Below are 11,325 nucleotides of genomic sequence, written 5' to 3'. Positions count from 1 at the left end.
GTGGGGTGGGTGAGAGAGTCAGCAGTGAAATCTGAAGTGGGTAACATAAAGACATACAGACATAATTTTATTTGTAGCATCACAATGCTTGGATAATTGTCAAGGTTTAAACCCTCCCACCCAGCCCAACTCTGTGATGGAAAATAATGGCAGAGCCCTAACCTTCATTATTTATTTGTAGCATCACAATGCTTGGATAATTGTCAAGGTTTAAACCCTCCCACCCAGCCCAACTCTGTGATGGAAAATAATGGCAGAGCCCTAACCTTGACATTTTCCAATTTGAGTAAAGTGGAAAAGGAAGGCAAAGAGAACAAAGGAAGCAGTGGGGAAATCCATTTAAGGTATAATATGCAGATTGACTCATGAGAACAGTGTCATCAATAAGCTACAGTGTTAACCCTCTCATGACTGATTTCATCTGGCAAAGTTACAGAGGTGGAGGCTTAGTCATTGTTTCAGAAACTATATCTCTCCCCTCCCCCCCAATCACTCTCTCTATAACCAATCCTCACTAGGGGACTACATTTTTTTAAAGCCAAAACCATTTATTCTCTTTATCCACTTCTGTCTGTATCATTCTGGTTTGTATCTCACCCCAAAAACCCACCTGTCCTGCCCATTTTTCCCTTCAGCTATGTGGTTCTCTGGCACCACCCTCAGATCTACTTCAACCTCCCTGTACCCCACTCTCTCTAAGTTGCAGAGCAGTGAACTGGATTGCTATTAGACCTTTTAAAAATTATTTATTTTTCTGCCTTCGCAGATACTGAATGAGTCCCACCTCAGTCAGCCCACAATTTTATTGATCACAGAGATAATAAATGAATTTACGATAGTTCAGTGCAAAGGAGCATATGGTTTCGGTTACATACTTAAGATATGATTTCGGTTCATGTGAACATTCCTACCTACTCTACCATTCTAAATATATCCAGGCTAAATATACACTCACCATTTGTCCCAAAACCATGACCATTAATAACACCAACCCCACTCTATCTCACTAATGCTGCCACAGCTCCCCAAACACTTGACCCCACCCCATGAAACTCCAACTACCACTGTTCCTTTCAACTAAAACCCACCAGTAGTCAATTTCTCTATCTAAATTCTTATCCGGATACTATTTACTTCCAACTTTCCAAGCACAATCTCTCCCTCTCCCAGCCTAACACCTTAATTGTATTATACAACCTGAAAAAAGAGACAATGCACACACTTTTGTAAACCAAGTAGATCATTAATAAACATTACAGTGGTACCTCTGTTTACATATGCTTCAGGTTACATACGCTTCAGGTTACAGATTCCGCTAACCCAGAGATAGTGCTTCAGGTTAAGAACTTTGCTTCAGGATGAGAACAGAAATTGTGCTTCGGCGGTGCAGCAGCAGCAGGAGGCCCCATTAGCTAAAGTGGTGCTTCAGGTTAAGAACAGTTGCAGGTTAAGAACAGACCTCCGGAACAAATTAAGTACTTAACCTGAGGTACCACTGTATTTGAAATGCACTGCACTGGCTTCCAGTGCATGTCCAGAAAGAAAAAAAGAAAGAAAGAAAGAAAGAGAGTTTGGATTTGATATTCCGCTTTTTCACTACCCTAAGGAGTCACTACCCAAAGGAGTCCCAAAGCAGCTAACAATCTCCTTTCCCTTCCTCCCCCACAACAAACACTCTGTGAGGTGAGTGGGGCTGAGAGACTTCAAAGAAGTGTGATTAGCCCAAGGTCACCCAGCAGCTGCATGTGGAGGAGCGGAGAGGCAAACCTGGTTCACCAAATTAAGAGTCCACTGCTCTTAACCATGACACCAGAAAGAAAGAAAGAAAGAAAGAAAGAAAGAAAGAAAGAAAGAAAGAAAGAAAGAAAGAAAGAAAGAAATTATACTCACCTATATATTTAGCAAAATATATATACTATCACATACTAGTTTACTGTAATTATTCTAATATTTACACACTTTCATTTATATATACACCAGAGCACCACAGGCTCCCACTCCCGTCAGTCCCAGGAGGTATGGCCAATGGTCATGGATGATGGGAGTTGAAGTCAATACAGCATATAAAATGTCAAACATGAAAAACAAGAAGCTGGTTGCAAAGTACAAATCCACTCTACTGGACTTCAGTGCAAATTAAAGGTAAATTGGGATGAGGAGGAATTTCCATTAAAACTTCTCAGAGTTTTCTGTCTTTCCCTCATTGGAGACATGAGAGCAGCAACAGCGGAAACAAACTCCCTTTGCAATCACAGTCATGCAACTCCTTAATGCCCAGAGCACCTGATTGTCTCGCCAACATCCAAATGGATAAATTGAGATGTCTTTTAATTGTTCTCATTTTCTGGCTTGCAGAGAGCATTTGATGTCATTGAGCGACAATAGAAGACCACTTCTCACTTCTCATTCCAAGATGTGATCAGTTGGGGAGAGACATTCTCCATACAACTTCAGACTGAGTAAGTAGAGAGCAAGTGGAATGAACAAGGCTGATGGGGGAGACCTGAAACAAATTTGCTAACCATTTCCCCCCTTCAAAGAAAAACCATCATGTCCTCCAAATGTTACCAGACTACAACTCCCCTTATCATTGACCATGTTGGCTGGGACTGATGGGAGTTGGAGTTGAATAACATTTAAAGGGCATCTCATTGGCTATCAATGTTCTATTTCTGTTATAGTATTTGTGGTGATATATGCTTTTGGGCTGAAAGATATTAGGGGTAGATTGTGATTATTCCATAATATTGTCAATTGTCTCCTGTCAAGCACAGAAGAAGGGCTGGCCCTACCATTAGGCAAAATGAGGCAACTGCTTCAGGTGGCCAACTAACTCAGGATAATAATAATGGTGATTATTATTATAATGATGATGGGAGGTGGTAGCAGCACCCATCAGTTATCTCCCTGCTTTGGAGATCACAGCTGTGTGCCACACAGCCTGCCTTGCAAGAGTGAAAGAACAACCACTTTGCATGCAGAAACTCCCAAGTTCAATCCCTGGCATTGCCAGGAAGGGTAGGGAAGCCCTAGAGAGCCACTGCCAATCAGTGTAGACAATACAGAGCCAGATTGACCTATAGGTCTGAGTCAGTACAAGGCAGATTCCTATCTTTCTATGCAGTCACTAAAGTAGTCTGCTGTCATCCGGTACAATGAAGGAGGATACTCTCCCATTGCCAGAGTCAACTGCTAGCCCAGTCAGTTTGATTCAGAGAGAAAGCAAGACAGAGAGGGACACACATAGAAAGCAGAGAGTGACCTGTAAAACCATAGCAACACTCTAGAAGTACCAAAATAGCAAAGTCAAAGGTAACTATGGGGTTGCACATTGCTTCAGGCCAAGGAAGCTGGTGTTTGTCCACAGGCAGCTCTCCAGTTCATGTGGAGAGCATGACTAAATGACTTCTGGTGCAACGGAACACCGTGACGGAAACCAGAGCACACAGAAACACTGTTTCCCTTCCCGTCACAGCAGTACCTTTACCATAACCATGTTAGAGTCCTGACTGTCCCCAAAGGTACCTGATCCCAAAGCAAGGGGCTTTGAATTCTTGTTGTCCAGATATTTTGGACTGCAACAACCATCACAGTACAGCCATGCTTACCTGAACAGACTGGGATGGTGGAAAATTGAAAACACCATGAGGCTAGGAAAGGCTGCCTGAGAGTGTTTCGACACTGAGTCTCTGACTTATATGGTTGTAAGTAAACACACACATTCCAAAATGATATCAACTTTCAGTGACTTTCTTCTAAAGGAAATCAAAGCTGAATAAATGGTACACTTCTCAAAATTCTCACTACTCAGGGGCATGAAGTGATTGTGACAAAAGGAAAGGAAATGGGACAAGATTTTTGATATAAGCAAAGTTAAACCAAGCAGAGACAAAACATTCTCACAGGGAGCTGAAGGCATCTGGCAGAGGGGTAGCTGCTTGTGATATTTTCATCTTTCTGGGATTTGCAAGCTTGTACATTTCAGAAACCTACACAGCCTGTTGAACCAGATTGCCTGGATTTGGTTCCCTTTGGAATGAGATCCCTGGAGGCTTTCTGGCATTCTGTAATATATGTGTTTATTTAAAAAGATACAATCTGAACAGAGGTGAAAGTAGGCATACCAGCAGACTGTCAATGTCCACTGTACCCCGCCCCCTCTGGTTCCCAGTGAACATTTCCAGACTTGTTTATTGTGCATGCATCCTGATTTAATAGTGGGAAGGTTAGGCAGCATTGCATCAATGAAGTGTAAACTCACACTTTCCTCTGCATTTACTTCATCACAGAAAGTGCAATATTTTGGGAAGTGTATTGTCCTGCAAGACCTCCAAACAGCTGTAATTGCTCAAGATGAGTTTGCCAGAATATGACTGACTCTAATCTGAAAATAGCAACACTCTAAAAGTGCCAAGAGAGGGATGCGGGTGGCACTGTAGGTTAAACCACAGTGCCTAGGACTTCCTGATCAGAAGGTCGGCGGTTTGAATCCCTGCTCCTGCCAACCTAGCAGTTTGAAAGCACGTCAAAGTGCAAGTAGATAAATAGGTACTGCTCCAGCAGGAAGGTAAAAGGCGTTTCCATGTGCTGCTCTGGTTCATCAGAAGCAGCTTAGTCATGCTGGCCACATGACCTGGAAATTGTATGCCGGCTCCCTTGGCCAATAAAGCGAGATGAGCACTGCAACCCCAGAGTTGGTCAAGACTGGACCTAATGGTCAGGGGCCCCTTTACCTTTTTAATAGTGCCAAGAAAGAACTCTTCATCTCAGATATTCCTTGGTAATTTAAAAGGTCGGTTGTTGATAACAGTCAACCAATCTTCCAAACAAATGCAACATTGGGCTGCTTCATCACGACTAATACGCAATTCTTTGGCAATTTCTCCTGGCTCCATTAACCCTCTCTTCTCCAGCCACCCATCTCCCCCATTGTACAATATAGATAGAATTTTAAAATATCTTAAGACAGAACTATATATGCTTTAAAAAGTCAAATCAACTGCAGGTGCATAAAGGATGCAATTCGGTTCACACTTTTCCCATCCCATTGAACACAGTGGAATCAATCAAGACTAACAGTGAAATCCTATCCATACCTAACCAGAAGAAACAGGGTAAAACAGAACCTTGAAATGGCCCTTGACACATCTCAGCTATTCCTATTTCTGGAAAGGAATAGCTTGGCCATAATGCTGTAGGCTTTGGTATCTTCTAGACCATATCCTCCAATTGCCAAAAAGATGGAGGGACAATCACGAAAATGTTTAAGCCATCAAGGGACCAGGTTATTTTAAGCAGTATCTTCACCAAATTAAGGTTTTTAGCATAGTGGCACCAGGATTTTTGCAAGACTGTGACTATCAAAATCAGACAAGCACTTACCATTGAAGTACTTGGTCACCTTCTAAAAACAAGAATTTTTAAATAAATGGTTTGATTAAGCACTGGCCATTTCTTCTGAATTTTATGTTTTCTGGATTTCACTAATCATGGTTTGAATGCAATGCTAGTGCTCCTCTGAGCAGACCTATTGAAATATATTGTCCTAAATGAGTCGTGTTCATTTATTTCAGTGGATCTACTCTAAGTAGTTTTATTTTTTATTTCCTGCCTTTTCTCCCAAAGTAGCTCATTTTATGATGTTGTAATGATTTAATTGTATATCACCAAGATATTGCTTAATGAGCTAGCAATATATATAAATCTTTATTGTGGTCCAACAACCCATAACATGGATTCAGAATAAAATACAGATTCATACAGACAACCCCCCCAGGGAAGGGAGACCAAAGCATTATTTGTTTAGCCATGTTGATCTTTGATTCGTATGACTACTGAAAGAAACTTTGCCATGGCCACTGTGATATCTTTGGACTTGTCATCCAGAAGATATTTGGTATAATAGGCTTCAGATTGACCCAGTCGATTTGCCAATAGTGCTTTAATCAATAGTTCCCTAGCTTGATAATATTGTCCGCAATGCAATAAAATGTGCCTCATGCAGTCGAAGTCCTGAGAGCATACAGAGATCCTATTTTGATAAGGAATACCTCTCAGTCTGCTATTTAACACTTCTGATGGGAATACATTTAATCTGGCTTTGGTGAAAAGATGTTGGTACAGACAAATTTCTAAGATATGCAGGTGTCTGAAAATTGAAGCCATAGTAAATTCCTACTGCTAATGGGCCACAGATAACATGAGATTGAGATTGGAGATCACTATGTGATATGCCTTTGCCTCAGAGATTCAAGGGCAGTATCATAGCCCAGATGGTACAGGAGAGAAGGTGGCATACCAATTGAAGTGGTTTTTTTAACCATAATTTTCATCCATGAGCTGGTAAACTCCTTGTTGTTTAGGTATGGAAGTAAGCCCTTCCCTAGGCCAAAGACTGAGATCTTGAGCCAGTATCTCAGGGCAGCCCACCATGCTTTAGTTGATAGAGGACATTCACCTCTTTCTAAAAATAGTATTGCACTTGGAACACATTTTACCAGAGAAACTTTGCCTGGAAGCCATCAAACCTGGAGAATGAGCATTGAACCAGACGTTTGAGGCGTAGAGGAGTTGAGAGACAGATTTTGCATTAAATACCTTAATGGCTGGTGGAACATAATAGCCTCCCCTTGGATAAAAGAATCAAAGTATAGCCAGTTTGCTTACCTCTGCCTTTTGAAAGGCTGTCTGCCAATGATGTTTCCAGGACTTGGAATGATGGAATAGAAGCCCTAGGTACCGGACGAATTTGGTCTGCTCTGGTACCCATTTAGTCAGGGAGAATCTCTTCTCAAACACCAGGACTTTTGATTTTTCATAATTGACCCATTACCAGAGCAGTAGTCTGAGAATTTCCTTAGTTGGTAGTTCAGGCCAGGTCTGGTTCAGGAGAGGATGGCCATGTCATCCGCATACAGCAAGAGAGGGGTCTTTCTCATCCCCGTTTTTGGGAGATGGCCATCAGGGTCCATTAAGCTTGCCTCTAAGTTATCAAAAACAAACTGAACAAAGTAGGGGCCAAAATGCATCCCTTTCTCACTCCCCTGGCCATCTCAATACAGTCAGAGAGCTGGCCCTGCAACCTGCACCTAACCTGCAAATTGCTTCCACAGTACAGGGCTTTAATAAGATGTAGGAGGCATTTATCCTTAGTACTAGCTGTAATTTGGACCATAGTTGGAATCTGAGGATGGAGTGAAAGGCAGATTTCAGGTCCATAAAGGTCACAAAGAGTATTCCCTGTAGAGGTCTGGTGCACTTCTCAGCTAGGAGGGACAGCATTAGACAGTGATCTGACGTTGAGTGGTTCTCGAGGAAAGCTGCCTGAGCTTCAGATAGTATATTATAGCAGTGTTTCCCAACCTTGTGCCTCCAGCTGTTTTTGGACTACAATTCCCATCATCCCTTGCCACTGGTCTTGCTGGTCAGGGATGATGGGAGTTGTAGTTCAAAAACAGCTGGAGGCACAAGGTTGGGAAACACTGTATTATAGTCATTTAGAAGAGTTGTCAGTTTGTTACAGAGAAAGCGGGGCCACAGCTTTCCAAAATTGAAAGCAGACTGATTGGCCTATAATTAGAAGGCACATTTGGCTGGCCTCTCTTAAAGGTTGGGGCTACTATTGCATGTTTCCAGCTAGATGGTAATTTGCCCGAGTTATTTACTATCGTAAAAGTGCCACCAGAAGAGGAGCCCACCAGTGCTGATTTGATATGATCAATTCAGCTAAGATAAAGTCATTTCCAGGGGCTTTACCACTCTTCAGGTTCCCAATTAATGTGTAGGCTTCTTCCACTGTAACCAGGCTCCACTGTGGGAGCAGTGACAGTTCTGCCGAATCTTCATCATAAAAACTGGAGGGGAGATTTGAATTTTTCATGAATATATTTCTAAAATGGTTCTCCCATACCTGAGCTGGAATAGCACAGCTAGGAGCTGGAGAGCGATTGCTCAGGAAGCCAGAGACCAGTTTCCAGAAGAGTTTTGTTTCATTGTTTAGTGAGGCATTCAGTAAGAGAGACCAGGAGTTTTGTTCAGACTGCCTTTTCTTCGAAGCCAAAAGGGTTTTGTACTCTTTTTAAATTTTGAAATAAGTTGGGGGTTAATAGTTTAGGCCAGCATTTCTATAGGCCAAATAAGAATTCCTTAAGGCTTTCTTCTTCGTGCAGCACTCTTGGTCGAACCATCTGCACCCCTTAGCTATATGGGGCTTGCTGGCTGTGTTTGTGTTAACAGAGACCACATCCTGCAAGAACTCAATGAGATTATCGTAAACCATCAGGGAGGAATCTGTTGATAGGTCATTGATTATAGTTGATCTTAAATTAATTGCAGTTTGCGAATTCAATCCGGTCTCAACTACAGTAGCCAGCTCAGGTGTCCATTTTTTCCTATACAATGCTGGAACATTAGCTTTATCAATTTTGCCTTGTTCTATGTGAGAGCGCTGAATTGAATTTTGGCCAATAGTGGAGATGATTAGAGGCAAATGATCACTGTTATTGATATTGAAGTTTTTGATTAATTAAAAGGTCTCCCTGTTAGTGAGACAGTAATCTACTCTGCTAGCAATTTATAAATAACTAAATAAATCTCTCTTCTCGCTTTCATAGGAAAAATGGAGAACCTGGAAGGAAACTACACTCGGGTCAATGAATTCCTCTTGGCAGCCCTTTCCCCATCATGGCAGTCCCAAGCTGCCCTCTTTGTGGTCTTCCTCGTGGTCTACACAGCCACCCTAGCAGGAAACACCCTCATCATGCTTACAGTGACCTCTGACCCCCGGCTGAGCACACCCATGTACTTCCTGCTGGGTAATCTCTCCTTCCTGGATCTTTGCTATTCCACCGTCACAGCCCCTAAGATGTTGGTGGACTTCTTGGTTGAGAAAAGGAGCATCTCCTTTGATGCCTGCATGGCTCAACTCTTTTTCCTCCATTTTGTGGGTGCTGCCGAGATGTTCCTCCTCACCATCATGGCCTATGACAGGTACGTGGCCATCTGCAAGCCGCTGCACTATCCCAATATCATGAACAGGCAACTCTGCAGCTGGTTGGTGGCAGCTTCTTGGACCGGAGGCTTCATCCACTCTACAGTCCAGACCATCCTTACTATGAGGCTGCCCTTCTGTGGACCTAACCAAGTGGACAACTTCTTCTGTGATGTCCCACCTGTGATCAAGCTGGCCTGCACTGACACCTATGTTATTGAACTCCTCATGGTCTCCAACAGTGGCCTCATCTCAAGCAGCTGCTTTGTCATCCTGGTGACCTCCTATGCCACTATTCTGGTGAGGATCCGCTCCCCTGAGGGACGTCGCAAAGCACTCAATGTCTGTGCCTCCCACCTAACTGTGGTGACATTGTTCTTTGGTCCTTGCATCTTTATCTATGCCAGGCCTTTCTCCACTTTCTCAGTAGATAAGCTGGTCTCTGTCCTTTACAATATCATCACCCCCATGCTGAATCCGTTGATCTACACTCTGAGAAATAAAGATGTGAAGTCAGCCATGAGGAAGCTGAGAAGCAGGGAAACAATTTCTGGTGGGAAGGTAGACATGTGATTCCCTGCATTCTTCCCTATAAAGACATTCACAGCAGCTAAGATTTACACAGTGTGTTAACTAGAAAGTCTCCAAAGTAATTATCTAAACAGCCATGAACTGATAAAATGTGAGATGCTTTGACTCCTCTGATATATGATTTTATGACCCACCCTGTTCTTTGGCTAGTATGGTGGATGGTTTATAGGAAATCATTATCATGATCACTGCTATTTTTCTAGAAAAAGAGATGCTGGAATTCACCCTGAACACCTCCATTGTTGTCTTATGACAATGGTGCCCGAGAGCTGCTGGAACTGAGTTGTGATGAGTTCCAGCTGAATAAAAGCCCTGATATGATTATCACGTTACACTGAAATCTATGCTATTATCACTCTACACTGAAATCATTAATTTACTCAAGCCATAGGGAAGTCTCTGAAGTTTAATACATTTCTGAGTATTCCATCATGTGCTAGTTTGGGCTGATGAGAGTTGTCATCATCTGGAAGGCACTAGGTTGGGGAAGGCTAGCATACATTTCATTCATTTAACGAAACTGTGTTATTACTACCCATAGCCCATAGCCATATATGTATCATATAATTAGTTCGTGTACAAACAAAGACAGCTATTATTTACATTGTGTGCTGAGGTTTAATAAATAAGACAATTAAATGGGGAAGTGACTAGAAAATGGGATTGTCAAAATGGGACCATCAATATCCTTGAAGCACCACTGAAATAAAAGAAATTGGCTATTGCTAACTTTTATAATGAGGTCCTTTGGGATCACTGGAAGGTGTTTCTTCTGGGCTCAGTATATCCTTGGATGCACTTCTTTGATAAGCAATATAACTATGAGGATGAGGAAGATTTCTTCTGCCAGAAGGGCTGTCTGCAAATTGAAGGGCAACAAAGGGTAAATGTTTGTCTCATCTTTGCTTTTTTTACATTGTCTTTTTGCATGGCTTTAGTTTTCCTCCCTTGTTCCTCTACTGATCAATCAGCTCACTTTGGATACCAGTTGCTGGAAGCCACAGGAGAGGACAGTGCTGTTGACTTGCTTACTGGCATCTGGTGGGCCACAACGAGAAGAAGATGCTGAGCTAGATGGGCCACTGGCCTGATCCTGCAGACCCTTCTTATGTTCATATCTTCCTTGCTAATCACTACTAAGGAAGCAAAGAGAACACAGAGGAGGGGTGTGGTGGAGGATCAGGATGGGAGGCATGGTGGCTGCTTTTTTCTGACTGCCTCAAGCCTTTATGGCAGAGTTGGCTAAACTGCAGTCCTCCAGCTGTTGTTCAACTCTCACCAGCTCCAGATACCATGGCAGTGGTCAGGGATGGGGACAGTTGTGCTCCAGCAATATCTAGAGGACTAGTGGCTCCCTACTCTTGCTTTAAGGGGACAGTCATTACTTTCAATTAGAAGGAATTTGTATTAAAATGCTGATTGGTTTTGATTAGGACTCTTTTTCTAAACAAATATCAAACTGATGTTGAAATGTGGGAAACTGAATTTAAGATAGGTAAAATGAGAAACCAAGAAACTGAAAATGACAAATCCTTTTGTCCCTAGTCCCTGAGCTCTGCATGTATGGCCAGCACTACCATTTAGACAAATTGAATAAGCTGCCTCAGGTGGCAAATGCTGGAGGGCGGGAAATGTGGAGGGCAGAACTGTGTGTGCCATATGGTCTGCCCTTTGCATCCTAAGCTAGTTGAAGTTGAATATTCTCTGGTATCAAAGTAAAGTTAAGCTGCCAATTTTGTCAGCAG

At 42.4% G+C, this 11,325-nt stretch overlaps 1 protein-coding gene across 1 annotated transcript; it reads left to right on the top strand.

Annotated features, from left to right (window-relative positions):
- The first annotated feature begins 283 nt into the window (after positions 1 to 283).
- Positions 284 to 9,694, top strand: LOC309354518 (olfactory receptor 4Q2-like). The gene is made up of 3 exons (XM_081884697.1): positions 284 to 344; positions 2,356 to 2,459; positions 8,613 to 9,694. The coding sequence occupies exon 3, from the start codon at positions 8,618 to 8,620 to the stop codon at positions 9,560 to 9,562; it is 945 nt and encodes a 314-aa protein (XP_081740823.1). The 5' UTR covers positions 284 to 344; positions 2,356 to 2,459; positions 8,613 to 8,617; the 3' UTR covers positions 9,563 to 9,694.
- Positions 9,695 to 11,325: the final 1,631 nt, after the last annotated feature.

This window comes from Podarcis melisellensis (genome assembly GCF_964234715.1).
Source record: "Podarcis melisellensis genome assembly, chromosome: 13".
Classification (NCBI taxonomy): domain Eukaryota; kingdom Metazoa; phylum Chordata; class Lepidosauria; order Squamata; family Lacertidae; genus Podarcis; species Podarcis melisellensis.
The sequence above is the reverse complement of the archived record's forward strand: the minus strand, read 5'-3'. Positions and strand labels throughout refer to the sequence as shown.

Coding starts and splice junctions, on each gene's coding strand:
- LOC309354518 (XM_081884697.1), top strand. CDS start 8,618: ATGGAGAACCTGGAAGGAAACTACACTCGGGTCAATGAATTCCTCTTG.